The sequence below is a fragment of the Peromyscus eremicus genome, chromosome 4 (assembly GCF_949786415.1).
Source record: "Peromyscus eremicus chromosome 4, PerEre_H2_v1, whole genome shotgun sequence".
Taxonomy (NCBI): Eukaryota; Metazoa; Chordata; class Mammalia; order Rodentia; family Cricetidae; genus Peromyscus; species Peromyscus eremicus.
Genome location: NC_081419.1, coordinates 40,365,543 through 40,384,679, shown reverse-complemented (window position 1 = coordinate 40,384,679; position 19,137 = coordinate 40,365,543). Strand labels below are relative to the sequence as shown.

The window sequence follows — 19,137 nt, the reverse complement described above, 5'->3', positions numbered from 1 at the left end:
TTTAGGAAGATTCAAAGATGTGCAATTTACTAAACATTTCCTAACCCCCCCTCCTCCTCTCTAAAGAGAGGAGGGGCGGAGGAGGGAATTCGATGATGTTAGGAGACTTTTCGAATCTGAATGAGCCAAATATTCAGTTGAATGTAACGATTTCAAGTGCAAAGTATACAAAGCGCGAGCCGGTGGCCTCTTCTCGCCCTGTAAAACTTCCAAAGTCTGTCTTTTCCAGTTAATACACAGAAGCACACACACCTGAGCCTGTGCTTTGTGAGTAGGTACTGCGTGTCCTTGACGCCCCCTCCCCCACCTTTAAACTACACGACTAAATAAATAAATAAACAAACGGCCGCCGCTGAAAGCCTCAGCGTTATGCTGGAGAGAGGAGAGTGGAGGCGAAGCAGCTCACCCACCCATCAACCCACCTCCGAAAGGTTCGGTTTCCGGCTGGGGTACAGAAACAGTGACAATCTATGATCTCCTTTTTAAGTTTTGAAATAATCATAAGCCGTCGCGCTGAAGTGCTTTATAATGTATTTGCAGTCATGTTTACTGGGTCGTTACTAAATATTTTATCAGCCAACTTGGTTGCAGATCATCTGAAGAGCAGCTAGCTGGGGGCGGGCGCCATGTATCCTTTGAGTCCCACCGCACTTCCTCCTTTCGGAGGCACTGGCTTGGTGACAGGTTCATAAGCCTCGCCAGGAAAAAGAGAGGGCTGAATCCCCAGTGCAAATGGGTTCGCTAGAAGCGTTGATCTGGGGAGACAGAGTGGAAGTGGTGTCAATGCAGTGATCTTACTGAACTCTGTGTGTGTGTGTGTGTGTGTGTGTGTGTGTGTGTGTGTGTGTGTGTGTGTAATGTTTACATAATCCAGAGGGAGAGGAAAAGAATCCATGCCAGTAAATTTGAAAGGATTAGAGAAAAGAACCGGTTTAAAGAGATTTTGGCACAAATAACACGAGGCCCCAACCAACTCAGGGGTGTAGGGGAAAAAGATCTAGTACCTGCTCCACAGGAGGCCAGCCGCGGGCCTCAAGCCCAGAGCACCTGAGATCTACAAGCCCAGAGCTGCTGCGTGTGCCTCGCATAGCCAACCTGCTCTGTAGCTTTCCTCCCTGAAGGCGATAGGCGCAGGAATTCGGAGTCAACCCTGGGCTTCGCTCAGCTCGGGGCAGCAAGGTGGTCAAGAGGCAGCGGTCTCCGGGAGACTAAGAGAGGGCCAGGCGACGATGCCAGGCTCGGATCCCAGAGGCTCACACGCCACCCGTGCCACACAGGTGGGGGCCTCTGCCTTCAGTCCAGCCTCCCGAATACCCCCGGCCAGAGCAGCAGAGTTCAGCGGTGGGAAGGTGGGGTGGGACTGGGGTATGGTCAGAGAAGAGTTAACAGATTGGGAATGTGGTGGCGTTCAGTGTGCAGTGAGCGGCTAGTGCTGAGCCTGTGCGGTACCACTTCTCCGAAGCTGGCACTGTGGCTGCAAGAGGGTACCAGCTTCGGCCTCTGAAGGGCGCGGGGGCAAGGCCCAGCATTGGTGGCCATAGGCCGGACAGGTTGATGATCAGATGTCTCACAATCAAGTAGAAGCAATTTTCTGGGAGAAAAATAATGCCGGACCCGGTTTCCCTTTGAAAGCAACCCTCAGCTCCTGGCCAGGAAGCTTCATGAACAGGCAGGATTTTAGCTGTTGGGCATTGGAGCACGGGGTTGGTGGTGGTGAGGAAGAGCTGTGATGGTATCTGATGTCTTCCTGCCTTAATCTTTGCTGCTACTTTTGCCCCATTTAAGCTGCTTGTGCGTTCTTTGCATCTTTAGCTTCTGTCACCAAGTGCCTCTCCTCTCCCTCCTGATTCTCACCTCATCTTGCCGCCCCCCCCGCCCCCCCCCCCGAGCATGACACAGAGCCTCAAGTATGTATGAAAGGAAGACTTTCGTACGTACTTGTTTTTGGAAGCTTTTTGCCATCCTGGACACCTCCAAAAAATACTGGCTCTCAAAAACATAAGGAATGCCAAAGTGACCATCGAAGAGTGAAGGGGGTAGAAAAGATATTCGCATTCCCTGGTTTTTAAGGAACTGAATTTGGAGGTGAACAGGCACTGTGACCCACTTTCAATAATCAGCCCAAAATTCAGTGGTTCCTCACATATAGGCTTTGCTCTGAAGTCTGTGTACATTCACAAGGAAAACGAGGGCTCTCAACCGAAGTCTAGGGTGGGACTTGTACTGTATATATGAGCTTCCCTAACACTGGTCCAGGCAAATCAGTTTCAATAGTGTGGAGTTACATCTCTACACTAATAACAAGAGGGGTTGTTACTAGATAAGCTTTAGCTCCTCACTACTTGTGTTGTGTGTGTGTGTGTGGGGGGGGGGTATCTAGCTTATGTTAAACAAGTTGTTTCAACGCCTAACTATACCTAGGGTATCAGGCTGCTGGTAAAATGGTTATATATTACTAGACAAAGGTATTCGTTGATTTTGATCAACTTAAAAATATTAAAAAAAGAAAAGATGATTTTTGGTAAGAGGGATTGTGCCAAAGTTCTGAAACGAATACTGTTTCCCACAGGAAGCAGGCAGGAGGAAGTGGTATTGGCTATTCCAAATCAAAGTCCCCAAGATCAAAGAGCAAGACAGGGCAGTGTGAGCCTTCCTAGTCACAGCATTTAACTTAGGGTGTTTACAGGAAACTAAGTGAAAATCAGGGAAACTCAACCTGAATGCTGAGTCCAGCCCTAGAAATACTGAAGCTTTTTTTTTTTTTTGAGGGCACACTATTTAAAACACACACACACAAACACACACAACTAGTTCTCCAATGATATGTGAAAACTGTCATTGAACTTAATTATAAAGAGTGAAAACCCTGTATCTAAAAACATAAAACAAAAAAACATGCCGTAAGTGTGAATTAGTCAAAAGGGAAAATTCTACCCTCCATTTATTTTTATTTTAAATGATTAGATGCAATCCCAATAACTTAATGTTGCAGTTAACAATATACTATCACTACATCCAAAAGAAAAAAACTATAGGACAAGCGGAAAGTAACCAGTACTTATCATTCCACCAGGAAGGTAGGTAGGTAGGAAAGAAGGAAGGTAAGGTAGGTAGGTACTGGAAAATTTAAGACACTCCTACCTTCAGATTCTGATCATTTCAACAGATGGTAAGTGCACAGATAGAACTGCTTAATTAGGACAGTATTTGGATATACCACGCATGGCATTCATGACACCCCAGGTAGGTGAAGTCTAAAGTTACCCAATAGAACCCTCCTTTCACAAAGACTTGGAAACACTTGCACCGTATTTTCACAAGGATACAACGTAGAATTAAATCTTTGTCTCCATACTGTTAGCTACTACTTGGGGTATTCAGTAAATTGTTTTTTAGTAAGTATTAACAAAGGGGGTATGACTATTTCTTTAAGTGAGAAGCTATGAGAACTGCCAATAATCAATACTATTATATCAAATACTGAGTACTTTGAAGTTAATTCAGGAAAGAAAACAAAACTATTATTTATAAACTCATGATATTCAATTCACACTAGGATTTTTTTTAAACTTTCTATGATGGGTTACATGAAAATCTCATGGTGTTTCCAGCAGCCAATTTCTAGAGTTTCAAAAGTGTTCATAGAATATACTCTTCAAATTGTGATAGTTTAAAATAAAATTGCCCACCTTTTAAATGTACTTTTCTGAAATCCTGAAAGTGTAATATGTTAAGATATGAATATATAATGTTGGCTTGAAAGAAAGGTTTTAAAAAAAAAACTCAGTATTTTATCTGGGTTACTCACTAATGGCAATCATTAATTTGTGAAGTTCTGTTATCACAGTGATGTTTTACGTGTTAGAAGATTTCAAAACGCAAAGAGAAACATAGCTTTGTGTGAGATTCCCAAAGCACTGTCAAATGCTCTTCTGTCACTTCCACCCAGTGCCAAAAAGACCTCGGGAGACATGGATTGTAAATGTAGTTTATTTTGTAAGCAACAATCAAAATATATTTGTGCTACTGATTTTTTCAAATAGTAAATGGGATCTTAACAAAATGTGTCCACTTTGATGTATTCCTGAACAACTTTGGAGTCTGCAGAACCCTGACTAAATAAGCAGAAGCCGCTGCAGAACTGAGATGGAAGGTGGCTCAGGTGACTGGCAGGCCACCACATCACCTGCAGAGCGCCCGTGACTGTGAGCACTAGAACAATGAAGGAAAATACATTGAGAGTGTCACTGACAGCTCTCTACGTTGCTTTATTTAAACACAACAGTATCCAACATTGCTGCCAAACACTGGACAATATTTGAAGTCATAAGCACATCCACATGTTCTTCCAAATGACGTTTGGGATCCTAAAAGAAAAAAAAAAGTAAAAGAAGAAAAAGATAGCTGTATTACCAGTAAACTTTTTTTCAAGAGCAGATTAAATTAGTAATGATGCCTAAATTTACACATATTTTGTCATTCAGCTTTTCCAATACATTGTTACGTTCTTGAGGTTTCTAAATTTGTTAAAAAGAAACTAAAAAATTACCCAACAAAAGACTGATTTGTACAATCAATGCTAGTTACAGATATGTACCAGATTTTCATAAAGGCTAACAGTTTGTAAAACTCACAATCACCTGATTTTAAAAAGGTCCATTTATGCATGTGTATGTGCCCGAGTAGTATGTGCACTCTGTCATTAACGTATTTTAATGTCTGATGATGCTTAAATAAAGCATCATGAATTCTGTAAAATCTTAGTATTTTCAGAAAATGATTCAGAAATATTCTTGGATCAAAAGGCACAGTAACTGAAAAATTTAAATTTAATTTGGACTAATTCTAAAATGTTAAGAATGCTTCATCCAGTGATTCTGAGAAACTGTATCACTGGAACTTAAACAGGCATGACTATTAAACCTAATCAGATCCATTTTAAAATAAGTCAGGTTAAAAATGAAACAAAATTGCACTATAATTAAAAAATTAAATGTTTACTTATGTTTAAGGACAAACAAGTTATTTCAGCTAAATTTGAAAGTTTAAAAGAAGATAAATATTACATGCAATAAATGATTTTAAAGTATTATTTTCTTACATGTGTTTTAAAATACCCAAGATTCATAACTTTACACAAGTCTTCTTCCCTGGCTTGTGTAACTCTTAGCTCTGCTTTTCTTATCCATAATTTCCACACAACACCAATTTCTTACAACTGAGAGAACAATCCAACAAGGAATCCAAATGACTAGACTATAATACTATTATTTAGGGGTTAACCCTGAACACATTCCAGGTAAAGGCACTAGGAAAGACCAGCAGAAGAAAAGAAAGCCTACGACCTAGTTACCACATTTAAAACATGGTACCTTGCTCAGGCCTATAATCCCAGCACCTGGGGAAGCAGAGGCAGGAAATCTCTGCAACTTTGATGCCAGCCTGATCCACATAGTGAGTTCTAGGGCACCAGTGCTACAGAGTGAGACCCTGTCTAAAACAAAACAAACAAAACAAAAACCATGATTCTGATGATGATTTCTTTTTTTTTTTTTTTTTCTTCATCTTTTTCTTTTTTCTTTTTTGCTCTCTCTCTGTAGACCAGGCTGGCCTCAAACTCACAGAAATCCAGCTGCCTGGGCCTCCCAAATGCTGGGATTAAAGGTGTGCACCACCACAACCTGGTGATCCTGATGTTTTCTAAACCTCATCAATTACATGTTTTCCAGTTTCACTTTTAACTTAGTCCTTTCAGTTTCCTGTGGGCCATTAAAGAAAATATATAAAAACGATAGCCTCAGAAAGTAATTTATTTAGTGAGTTCTAGAAAGGGTAATGCTCCCAAATGGTAATCTAACATATTAGGTGAAAATAAGCAGTAGAAAATGAAAACGAGGCTGATACCATACAAACGGAAAATGAAGATGAACTTTATTTTAGTTTGGTTTGAGGGTACTCAATTTTAAACTGTAATAATTAGAATGTACTCATATTTGTGTTCCTCCTTTATAATTTATGATAAAGTCAGACCTTTGCCCCTACTACTCTGCTGGATTAATTGGTTTTACAGTGAATCGGTAACTCATTTATCAGTTATCTACATTCCTTGTGGCAGCTGGGTGATTCTTAGAGATTTCCCATCCAAGAATGGTCCTGGCCCAAACCTACATAGCTTGTGAGATGTGATGGGATCAGAGCATATGGTAGGATGGCTGAAAGCAAAGACAGCTTAGTGTCTTGCATCTGAAATATCAAGATTCTGCCAACATCAGCAATATGATAACCATGTTCCATGAAATGGGGAAAAATGTAATCAACATTCTTTAGAAAAACAGTCTAATTAATCTGTAGATTCTTTTAATTGCTGGGTGTGTTCCCTCATCCTCTGATAACCAGGTTTAAATATATATTTCATCTTAGAAAAGCAAAAGAATCACTATTTAAACCCCTCTCACAGTGTAGTCAATAGAATCCTAAACTTTCTCAGGGTATCAGCTATGCAGTAACAAAACGGATCTTTAAAAATGGTTACATATGGAGTAAATCTACAGGAATACTACCTACTTATTGATAAATGTATCATTAAGAAAATGGTTATTAGTTAAATAAACCTACCATCCTTTTTATTTTACCTCATCTACAGTAAAATTATCTCAGGACTCAAGTGTCCTCTATTTTTAGTATACTATTTTCACTAAGGAGAGTAGGTAATAGGTAGAGATTTACGATTTACTCTCTACAGACAGCAAAGAGAATTTGATATCTAATAAATATAGTGGCCTTTAAATTTTACTATGTTTAAATGAAAGAAAAAAGATGTAGTATAAACAGACAAGAAAAAAATTCTCATCCCTACAATAGTTTGAGTGCTCCAAGAGCAGGCTGGCATGCCACTGTCTAACCTATCACAGTCTCCTTACCTGCTTGCCAACATTCTTTATTGCCAGCTGTTCAGGTGTCATCTTATCTTCTTCTTCCACAGCCTGTGAAGGAACACAAAGGACAGACTTCAAATTCTCTATCTGCTTTTCCCATGGAAGAACAACCACCAAAGCAAAGGTGATTCTAATTTTCATTCAGAGGAAACTTTTAATTCAAACATTTTTTTTTTTTAAATCCACTTTTGTTAATCCAGAACAATCTTCAGGGTTACGAAACTATTACCACCATCATTTAGAAACACGTAAGAAATAAACAATACCGACAATATCACACTGGATCACTAAATGGCATTGAAGAGGTGGAGAGACAGGAGCCTGGGGTAGCCTCTTTGCTACTAAATTCCCCCTTTTCTCTCCCACCGGCCCACAATAGCTTCCCCCTTCAAGTTCCCATTTCTCCTTTATTTCTTTTGCCAATCTAGCCTGTGTGTGTGTCTAGTACCTATTTAATATCATTAAGGATCAAAAGATCTGTTAAGTTTTGATCTAATACATGCCATCATAAATTAATCTCTATACATCTTTAAATCTCTACAATATACATTAGGAAAAAAACCTCACAATTCCATATGAAGTAACCATAAAGAAATAATTTCAAGTTTTTTAACATAAAATTAATAACAGAAATCAAAAGCCAAATGAACAGCACATGAAAATCATTTTCTATAGAGTTAACTACGAACTCTTTGTGACTTATCATAAGCTTTCTAGTAAAAAAACAAAAAAACCTCACAATAATTAGAACATTCAGGCTAGAATTGCAACCTTGCCATCTCAATAACAGCATCCCACAAACCTCTTCACAGAGCATTCCAACCTGAAGAAGTCTGCGTTTAGAGAGTGAGGGTATATTAGAGCCTAAAGACAGAACCTGCCCTTGGTGAACTTGTGGTCTATAATTTATTCATGGCATCTGATAAACAGAAGATGAAGACACTTCATGATCATCCACCTCCAAAAATGCTACCACAGCATTTGCCACAAAAGGGGTGAAACAGTAATGTCAGAAAACAGAAAACCAAAATCCCAGCGAGGATTAGATTTGGACACTCTAAACTTAATAATCTCACAGCTGCCAAATTTCTTCATGTGTGAACAATGAACATGTAGGAAATGCAATCATCAGACATTTCCCATAAACTGGGAAGTTTGGCTGTATTTCACACCTTCTTAATAGTTTTGTAAACAGAGAACTTGAAAATGAGCAAAGATGGCAAGTGTCTAATTTATAAATGGACAAACTATCTAGAGAATTTTCGCCACTAGAACCTGCCTGAAGAGGAAAGACGGTGACTATCTCTTGTGTCTGCTGGTTACTGGAGGGTGCTTATTTGTAACATATTAGGAATTACACTCAAATCTGAAAGCAGGAAAAGATAAAAGTCACAACATTCCAACTACAATTCCCCAGACAGAGAATATGTTCATTTTCGAAGTCAGATGTCACTCTATTAGTCTCCGCTAGTTATGAAAGTATTTCTAACTAGGAAATTGCTTTTCCTACTTTTCAAAGTCTTACAAAAATAGCACTGAAAGGCAATATAGTTTATCTTCCTAGATTACTTTCACAATTGTGACACTGTACTTGCTGACTTGAAAGCATGTTAGCTGAATGGAACAATTTTCCTAAGTGTGTACTCCATCCCCATTCAATGCTAACTGTTCTACACACATGGCAACAACCGTACTTACTACAGTACTAGAAGGAGGCAAGAGTTTTGGAATTTGGCTCAAAATACCAATCCACATATAAATAATCATTAGAGAATATCTTGAATTAATGCAAGTATCAAAGATGGCAAATATACAAAGATGAAAGTCAAAAGCACTTAAAGCTTTTTAATATTATTTGAAAGGACAAATAGGATATAAAAAGCACTGATAAAAATTTTAAAATCTTGTACAACATTTAACCACTTTACCAATTAGTTTTTCCATCCCCAATAATTAAAGAGAGTTCACAAACTCTTTGAGAAGTGCAGATGGTAAAAAGTACTCCCAGCCATGGGTGCCATCTGGGAGAGGAGGAGCAGCTGCAGATTCAGGCATACACTAAGGTTGCAAACCCCCACGACAGGAGATGTAAGCACATCCCTTCCAGTATAAGACAGACCAGGTCATGCCATCCAAGTCCTCAGGATTGTCTCCCTACCTAAGTTACCTAGATCTCATCTACCATCTGGGCAAGCCCAGTCTGTCTTCACTCACAGTTCTAATCTGGCTAGTCCCCAGGAAAAATTAAGAAATGGTAGCAGCAGAAACAAATGAAATTCAGGCACAGGCAGTGTCCTCACTAGGGAACTTCTGTGTTTATGGCAACTTCTGTGATTTGGCTTCAAAATTTGCTTTTGCATTCGTGCTCTTCGGTTTACTCAACCAACAAAAAAGCACTGAAAATGTTTGTGGCTATTCACACTAGAAACGTTTTTAACAGTTTATCAACAAAGACCCCCAGATGGCTATCCCATCATGCACGGTCTGCACAGTTCTAAGAATTTCTTGGAATTTGGTCTGTTATGTGATCGTAATCCCCTCAAATGTACCCTCTATCTTAAAGAGACTTTTACTAAACCCATTAACATTGTTCTCTTTTTTTCTACTAATGATCAAAATTTTCAAATGAACAACATCTCAAATTCCATCATTACTTATCTTTTAATATAGACTGGACCTGGACCTTTGGCATGTCACTAGCATTCTTTGACAGATACCCACAGAACAACTCCAGTTTTCTGAACACCTGTACAATTAATTACTCCAACACCTGTTTTCTCTACCGTCCCTTAACCACTGTTTTTAACATATCTTATTCCATATATACCTCTGAATAACTCTTTTTTCTTTACTGACATTCTTCACTCTAGAACATGCTAAAATTTCATTTAAGTACATGCGTTCAAACAACATCAATAGAGCAATTTATTTTTAATGTAACAAAAGACAAAAAAGCTGCTAGAATGGTATACACTATGTTTTCACCAGTAAACAACCTCTGTGTAACTGCTAAGTGTTTATTTCTTTCGTGATTTTTAAATTTACTTTTCATAGTGAATACAACTAAAACAACACTACGGATTACAGAGGTAGGAAGTCTAAATAAATGATTTTTACAAAATATATTTTGGAAAGCAAAATGAACAAAAGCAATTTGTAAAACTTCCTAAGATAGAAGAGACTTGAATATAAAGGACAATAAAACTTTTGACTACTACCACCACTAAATTGCAGCATATGTATGTATGTATGTATGTATGTATGTATGTATGTATATATATATGTGTCTCACTAAGTAGCTCTGGCTGTCCTGGAACTCACTATATAGACAGACCAAGCTGGCCTCAAATTCACAGAGATCCACCTCCCTCTGCCTCCCAAATGATGGGATTAACGGCTTGCGCCAGCACTGCCCAACCTCATAGCAACATTTGTAACTAGGGAAACTCATTTCTTTAGATGGTATATCACTAATAGTAATAAAGGCAAATACATGATTTACCAGACAACCACAAATAGAGATAGATCCTTTGGAAAAAAAAAAATCTTAACAGGGAATCCAATTTTAAAGCATAATAAGATCAAATAAGGGATATAAAATAAAGATCACATGAGTATGTAAACATTGGCATGTGTAACAGCAACTTGCAATTCAGCTTTTTGAAAGATATAAGGGGTTCTGGTAAGCCTAGGATGGTGGACGCACATCTTTGATCCTAGCATTTAGAAGGCAGAGGCAGGAGGACCTCTGAGAGTTCAAGGCCAGCTTCCTCTAGATAGTAAGTCCCAGGCAGGGCTCTGTTGAGAGACTTTGCCCAAAAAACAGAAGAAAAGGAAGGAAGGAAGAAAGGGAGGGAGGGAGGGAGGGAGGGAGGGAGGGAGGGAGGGAGGGAGGGAGGGAGGGAGGGAAAGTTTCTGGTAGTTTCTGCTTATTGCCAATATCCATTTTCCTTTCTTTTATAACATAACTGATTTTCCTACAGGCATCAATGATCTCAGCCACAAGACTACATTACATAGCTTTCTTGCTGCCAGGTGTGCTCACTGGGCCATGTTCTGCCAACAAGAGATACTCAGACTTGCTGGCTAGACTACACAAAGGCTCCTGTTAGGATTCATCCCTTTGGTTTTCCTTTTCTCCAGCTGGATCAAACTTAGGTTTAGCAGCTGCACTGTACCTTAAGATGACTTAAGAGATGGATGCCAATAAAATGAAAGTAGAGCAGAAAGACAGAAGGAATCACAATCTGACTCTCAAGTCTCAAACTGGCCTTAAAGTGTAAGAGACAGAACTTCATTTAAGCAATTGCAATTTTGAGTTAACATGACATTAGAAGTTAAAAAAAATCAGGAGTTATATTAAGTACAGAATTTCCTATTTCCTATCTTAAAGATGACAATGTTACTAAAACAATGTTGACATAATACATATATCTAAAATGAACATCACTTCCAAGGGACTGAAGAGATGACTCAGCTGTTAAAAGCCCTTCTAGTCTTCCAGAGGATTTTCAGTTCCCAGCACACACACAGTTCACAACCTTCTGTACCTCCAGATCCACGGGATCTAATGCCCTCTTCTGGCCTTCTTGGGCATGCACATGGTAAACACGCATATATGTAATGCACATTATGCATATACACACATACTCATACACATAAAATACAACCTGTAAAATATTATAGACTACTCCCACTGGTAGTATGTTTCATAAACTTTTAATACTGAAAGTTATATCTAATGTTAGGTTTTGTTCTTTAATAAGGTGGAAACTTTTTCATGCTAAATACCAATTTTTCCTAGTTCTTTTGACTATTTGCTTTAAAAAGCATTGCAACCACCTATAACATTCTTGACATAACCGTTCTTAAAGTTATCTCTTTATTCTCCTGGGTTTCTGTTTGATTGCAAATAATTTATCATATTACATTCAAATTATGATGAGTTGACTCATTTTCCTCAATACTGAATGATGTTTTCTTGTTTTTCTTATCTAATTATATGAGCACAAAAATTTTCTACTTAATAAATATACTGTAGCAAACCAAATATATTTAGTTTATATGAATTAATATAAAAATAACCCATCTAAAGAGTAAACTGTCAGGTCTTAGAATTTATAGAGCTACATGCTTTAAAAGGCAAGATTTTTGTTTCAGGGTCTTGTTTTGTTTTGTTTCTCTCCAGACAAGGTTTCTCTGTGTAACAGCCCTGGCTATACTGGAATTCGCTCTGTAGACCAGGCTGGCCTCGAACTCACCAAGATCTGCCTGCCTCTTCTTCTTGAGTGCTGGGATTAAAAGTGTGCACCACCACACCTGGCTTCTGTTATTCTTAAAATGATTTTTACAATACATTTTTTCACCTATAGGTTCATTTACAAATATGTAATGAAACATTAGCAGTTTTAAAATCTAGCAGCAGCATTTTAGTCTCCATAGATGAGGGGTTTGGAACACAATGATGCGGGTGCTACAGCTCAGTAATTAGAAAAAACAAATGAGTAATAATCAAGCAGAACTCCCATGTGGAATTCAGACCGTAAGAATTTAATTATCTTCAAACTCTTTTTACTTTAGGACCTGACTGGCATCTAACAATAATTACCTTAGTTTAAAAAACCAACCAATTAAAAAGAATGCCATGAAGAACTGTGGTAGCACGGGCCTTTCCTTGTGTATTTTAAGTGTTACTATAAAAACCTCACCGTTTTCTTTCAATCATAGAGGGAATTACATTCCCAAATTGGACTCATCATATCACAGCTTACACACTGTTTTCATTTTTTAACTAAACCTTACAAGATTTTTAGTGCTACAGAGATTTTTTAAACTGTAATATAGGAAAAAAAACTTCTATGGATGGGCAGCAGTAACCATAAATAGGTTATTTCCTGGCAGAAGGAAATATGAATTTACTTAAATGTAATGTTACAGAGAAAAAAACCATTCCTACAGTCTGCTGAATAACAACTTATTCTAACTTTTTTTAAAAAAACAATAAAAGGTTAACTATCTTAAATGATAAACTACTTCTTTCTCTCTGTATCATCCCCATAGCATGAAAGCAACACTAGGAGGAAAAAAAAACTGTTTACCGGGGGTTCCGGCTGAAATGTTATACTCTAGAGTATGCTTGCCAAAACCTAACCTAAGTGCTAGAATTAAGTTTTGAAGACCCCATTACCTTTATTTCAAAGCTTAGTTCTTTCAAATGACTTGCTGTTTACATTTGGTGAAGCTTACACACTATCTCTTATATAGTATTTTTTTATATGCTATAGTACTTAAAAACAGAAATATTACTTCCTGGTATAACAATCATCAGTCTTTTGTTTTGTTTTTAGTTTTTTGAGACAGGGTTTCTATGTGTAGCCTTGACTGTCCTGGAACTCAGGGAGATCCACCTGCTTCAGCCTCCTGAGTGCTGGGGATTAAAGGTGTGCACCACCACTGACCGGCTTACAATAATCAGTCTTAACTATGACTCCTCAATCTTGAATTCCAGACTTCACCATTAATTTTCTTTTCTTTTTGTTTGTTTGTTTTTCAAGATAGGGTTTCCCTGTGTAGCCCTGGCTGTCCTGGAACTTGCTCTGTAGACCAGGCTAGCCTCAAACTCAGAGATCCATATGCCTCTGCCTCCCCAGTGCTGGGATTAAAGGCAGGCACCACTACTGCTCAGCATTATTAATTTTTAATTCCACATTTCAAACTGTTTAAAAACTGTAGCTTTGGATTTTTACACATGTGTATCTTTGCAAGAGCAGAGGTTGGGTATAGGCCACTAACAGGGAGCTGTGAGAGGGAACACAGCAGGCAGTGGACAGGGAGGGGCACGAGCACACGTGACATCCGAGTGGACAGAGGGAACACTGCAGCGGCAGGGCACAGGAGGCTCGGGTACAGGATGGGGAGAGTCCACCAAAACCAACTATGGGTAAAATACCACAAGGAGACCTGTCATTTTCAATGTCCAGCTTTTACAAAATACACTTTCTTCATTCCTTTTTCTATCTACACTGAAAAGGTTACTGCTACCAACATACTTCTTAATCACGTAGGCAGGAAATGTTAAATTCATCAATTCTCCTCTTTTCACAGAATCCAACCAGTAATGCCTCCCTCCATTCCCACTGCACTACACAACACAGTTATGTAGTGTGACTCCCAATCAAATCTCCTCTTACTGTTTCTAAGGTCAGGCTCTAGGTACGCCATGCCTCTGATCAAAACTAACTCTGTAACTTCCTCTTACTCCTCATACACACTCTAGCCACATATACCGTTTCCTAAATATATCCTATGCCTTTTCTTTTTCCCAGCCTCTCCTACCACCAGCTTCAAGACTCTGAAAGCCATGATTTCATACTTTCTACTCCTGAGTTTGGGCTTTTTAGACTTCACATACTTGTGAGGAATTATCTTTATTAGTTTATCCATTTAACCATATCTTCCAGGCTCACTGTGTTGCAACGACAGATTTCTTTCTTTTTAAAGACTGAACAGTACTATGTTGTGAACACACACACACAGACACATACACACAGACCATATATTCATTTGTTGCTGGACACTAGGTGACTCTGTGTCTTGGCAATTACGAATATTGGTCAGCAAGCCTGTCTCTACCTATGCAGCATCACACAAAGCTTCCTTTCATGGGGTAGGGTGCAACTCAGGCCTTTACAGACTGAGCCATATCCCCAACCCAATAACCACGTACATTGTACCATATAAATATTTTGAGGGGATTGTGCATAATGAATTTTTTTACAACACAATTTTTTAATGGCCCCATATAAAGTCAGCCTCCCCTAGTCACTGCTCTTTTTCCATAGCTCTAACTATAAGGACTATGCTGTCTTTGTTTATGCTCTCTTACAGAAAGTAAGCTCTCTGGGCAGGAGGGACTTTTAATGTCTAACTTTTTAGCATGTCCCAGTGCCTTGCACATAGTAGGTTTTCAGTAAGTACTGATTAAATGAAAAATGTAAAAGTTCATTAAATGAATTATATGTAGCAAAGAAAAAAAAATTTTTTTTTTTTTTAAATTTTTGGAGACAGGGTTTCTCTGTTTAGCCTTGGCTGTCCTGGAACTCGCTTTGTAGACCAGGCTGGCCTCAAACTCAAAGATCTGCCTGCCTCTGCCTCCTCAGTGCTGGGATTAAAGGTGTATACCACCATGCCTGGCTTATTTTTTATTTATATGTATGTGTATTTACATGTGTATGCCACATGCCAAATCCTCTGGAGCTGGAGTAACATGGGTGCTGGGAAGCACTCAGGTTCTAAGAACAGCAAGGTCTCTTAACTACTAAAACATCTTGCTAGCTCCTCAGCAGCCTATGTGAAAAGAATCCAGTTGCCTTGTTTACATATTTTCTATGGCTGCATTTGCATAATGGTGGTAGGCTTTAGAAAGAGACTAGACTGCCTATACATCAAGTATTTATTTTCTAACCTACAAAACAGGTCTATTCTTAATTATTTATTTTATATAACTACTTGGTACCTAATTATATGCATTTTAAAGTTATGAAGGAAAAATATGATTTTTACCTTATTATAATTCTTGGCTAGTTCCAACATCTCTTTTACCACTGATTCATTGTGTTTACAATGTTCACTGTAGTCTTCAAGTGTCAATCCTTCCATCCAACTCTTCTTATGCAAATTTAACAGCATCTAAAAACATAAGGAAAAGGAAATTATTTTGTTGTCCTAAAAATATTTCCTTTCCCTGTCTTGAGAAAAAAACTTCACAAAAATTAATGAATTTAAATTTAATTTTATTCATTCAAATAAGCACCAATTGGAGATATCCTAAATTTATATTAATATATTAATACCCAGGTACTCCAGATCCATGCTCTTTGCCCCTGGTATTGACCCCGTCTATTTTCATCTTTGTGTGACTTACACTCACTTGTCCTCTCTACTAGAGACAGGTACCCTTCCTAACTACACTGACTGAAAAAACCATCTCACAGTTTTAACAAGATCTTTCTTCCCTTGTCCTGCTATGTTGCTTTTATTGTGTCTATGAACATTTTTTTCTTTACTTTATCTGGTTATATTTATGATCCCCTGGGTCTAGCTAGATTCTAAAATATTGAACCACAGCAGGAAAAAAAGAGAAGAAAAGAATGAATCAAAGGATTCATTGAACTCTTTCTTGTATTACACACAGGTTCGCTATAAAAACTTAATATTGACTTGTTGACAGGATTGAAAAAACAAAACTAGGAAAAACATCACAGACATGCTCAATTTTCAAACACACCCGTAAACTGGACTTGGCTACCAGCTAAGAATCTAAACAACTTAGTTCCCAAATTGGGCTCAAGTTCACACATGTAAAGAATGTATTTGTGTGCACATGCATATTTGGGGTGGGGGGGGATACTCACACTATGTAGTCCAGGCTGGCTTCAAACTCACAAGCTTCCTGATTTGATTCAGTCACCCCAAAGGTGAGGACCCCTCAGCTGCCTTACAGATTTACAATTTTCTTTTCCTATGTCTATTTATTTTTTGGGTGAGCACACATGCCACAGCATACACGTGAAGGTCAGAGAAAAACTTGAAGGAGTCAGCCCTACCCCTCTACCACATGGGTCCCAGGTACTGAACTCTGGTCACCATGTTTGGAATGAAGCACCTATGCCTGCTGGGCCATCGCACCTGCCTAAGTTCATTTTTTTTTTTTTTTTTTGTGTGTGTGTGTGTGTGTGTGTGTGTGTGTGTGTGTGTTTCCCTGACTATCCTCCTATAATTTTTCATAAGACTTACTACGTTGTTAAAAATCTATTTATATGTAATTATGTGCATGTGCCTGGAGAGGGAGCTAGAGTTACAAGCAGTTGTAGCAGCCTGATGTGGCTGCTGGGAACCAAACTCTGGTCCTCTCTAAGGGCAGCACCATTGAGCCATCTCTCTAGGCACAGTTTTACAATTTTAAGATAATTTTCTTCAAAGTTATACTCAAGAATTTGCCTTCAATTAAGTACCACCACTGAATTAAAGTTACTTTTTTTTTGATAATTGAATACATTATGAAATGTGAGGAAAACATCACAGCAACGCTTGATGCTCTTGTGCCACTATAACCACAGTAGTCCATGTTAAGGGGTCAGGATTATATTCCAGTAGTAGAGGACTTGTCTAGCACGCACAAGGCCCTGCCTTTAATCCGGACAACAGACAGGCAGACACCCCCAACACATAAACAAAAGACCCCACAGTGTACTTTAAATTGCTCAATCACAAAAATCTCAGTATCTAACTTCTGGAATTATTTGGTTTGCTCTTTTGTTTTTCAATTAGACTGCTTAGAGGTTTGCAGCTACTTCAGATAGACATGCAGAGTCTATTTTCTGCTAGAAAGTAAGTCAAGTGTCAAAATCACTATAAGGCTTCTTAAGATAAAAGTTCCCTCATCCCCTTCCTTCGGTCTCAGGGGCAAGAACAGAATATGTTAAACAGAAAACAAAAACAAAACCAGAACAAAACACACAAACAAAACCAACCTCAGAATATTATGCCAGGTAATTCCAATTTCTTCGCCTACTTTCCATCTTCCCTACATCCCAGTTGATCGCACCAAAGGTTGCAATCACCCGTACTCTACACCAGCCCATAACGGAATGATGAGAATGGGATTTTACCAACAAAGTCACTGCAAGTGCCAGGCTATCCCTACCATGCCTGGACAGGGATTCCACTGGAACCCTCAGAAAAGGCTTGATGTTCAACATCCAGGTTAGCTGGAAAAGGGCAACGGTGGGGCTTTTGTTCTGAGAACAGATGAAACTAAAAAATAATATGAATAGAAGGGAGTGGAGAGATGGTTCTGCAGTGAAGAGCACATGCTCCTGTTGCTGAGGACTCAAGTTCAGTTCCCAGCACACACATCTGGAGGCTTACAACCACAGATGACTCCAGTTGCAAAAGATCCAACAGCCTCTTCTGACCTCTGAAGGCACCAGGCATGCAACTGGCACATAAATATACACGCAAGCAAACACTCATAGACATAATCATAAAAACTAATTTTCTTTAAAAAGAAAAGGATTTTTCATTGACTTACCTTCTGTTCCAGTTCATTTTTTCGATAATTAATAGTGATGGAGTAATAATGTCTGTTTAATCCATGAATTAATGCCTATAGGAACAATTTTTAAATGACAAATTAATCTTTCACCTAATCAAATATAAATGTTTGAAACTGTTGACATATCTTTCACACCATCTTTATTTATTTAAAGACAAAGTCTCACTATGTAGCTCTGTCTGGCCTGAAACTCACTATGTACACTGGGCTGATCTTGAACTCACAGAGATCTGCCTGCCTCTGCCTTGGAGACCTGGGATTAGAGTCTGAATGACCACCATGCCCAGCTTAGTTGGTAAAAGTCCTTGCTACCAAGCCTGACAACTTGAGTTCAGTCTCTAGGACCACATGGAACAAGGAGAAAACTGACACATGAAGTCCCCACCCCACAACACAAAATAAGTAAAATGTAATCCATTTTTAAATAAAGTTAAAAGGGATCTTATTATAAATACAGATTAAATTAAAATATTTTCTCTGCTACAAGTTTAAGATAAAAGTTTAAAGGACTAGTGACAAATTCTTCAAAGCATTATAGGTACTTCACAAATCAACTTTCCACTGCCTTGCACAGAGGCCAGAGCAAAAAAAAAGTTTGAACTCAACATAACCTGTTACAAACCAATTACCCATAATTTATAGTCTTAATCTTGTGGTGTTTAGGAGGGAGTTTGCTACTTCAGAAGAAAAGTCTAAAACTCTGTAATGGTACATGTTTCTCCAACCACATTAATCTTGGGTTTCCTTTTCTGTTAACTCAATTTTTACTAATTCAAAGACTTGTGTCCAGGCAAGTCTCCAAATTAGCAATGAGGAAAATAGGTAGGTGTCTATGTGTGTACTAATTCACATGCGTGCTCATGTATTTGTGTGCCTTGCATGTAGAGACCTAAGGCCAACTTCAGGAGTCTTCCTTGACTGTTGTCCACCGTAATTATTAAGACAAGCTTCAGTTACTAAACTTGGAGCTTATAGATTGTGCTCTGCTGGCTGTCGAACGTACTCTTCTGGGATCTGCCTGCCCTAGCTCAGTGCTGGGGTTACAGATGCACACTGCTTGGCTTTTTACTTTACCTCATTTCTGTC

At 38.5% G+C, this 19,137-nt stretch overlaps 1 protein-coding gene and 1 long non-coding RNA gene across 2 annotated transcripts in view; one reads left to right on the top strand and one right to left on the bottom strand.

Annotated features, from left to right (window-relative positions):
- The first annotated feature begins 340 nt into the window (after nt 1-340).
- Nucleotides 341-18,450, top strand: LOC131909175 (uncharacterized). Its single transcript, XR_009378793.1, has 3 exons — nt 341-431; nt 6,983-7,059; nt 18,278-18,450. It is a non-coding gene; the product is annotated as an uncharacterized LOC131909175 (long non-coding RNA).
- Nucleotides 3,973-19,137, bottom strand: part of Psmd14 (proteasome 26S subunit, non-ATPase 14) — an 88,459-nt gene continuing 73,294 nt past the window's right edge. Inside the window, exons 9-12 of the mRNA XM_059260550.1 lie at nt 18,028-18,102; nt 15,498-15,623; nt 6,921-6,983; nt 3,973-4,367 (exon numbers count right to left, since the gene is read on the bottom strand). Coding sequence (XP_059116533.1) covers nt 4,269-4,367; nt 6,921-6,983; nt 15,498-15,623; nt 18,028-18,102 — 363 coding nt within the window. The 3' untranslated portion in view covers nt 3,973-4,268. The remainder of the gene's footprint in view (nt 4,368-6,920; nt 6,984-15,497; nt 15,624-18,027; nt 18,103-19,137) is intronic.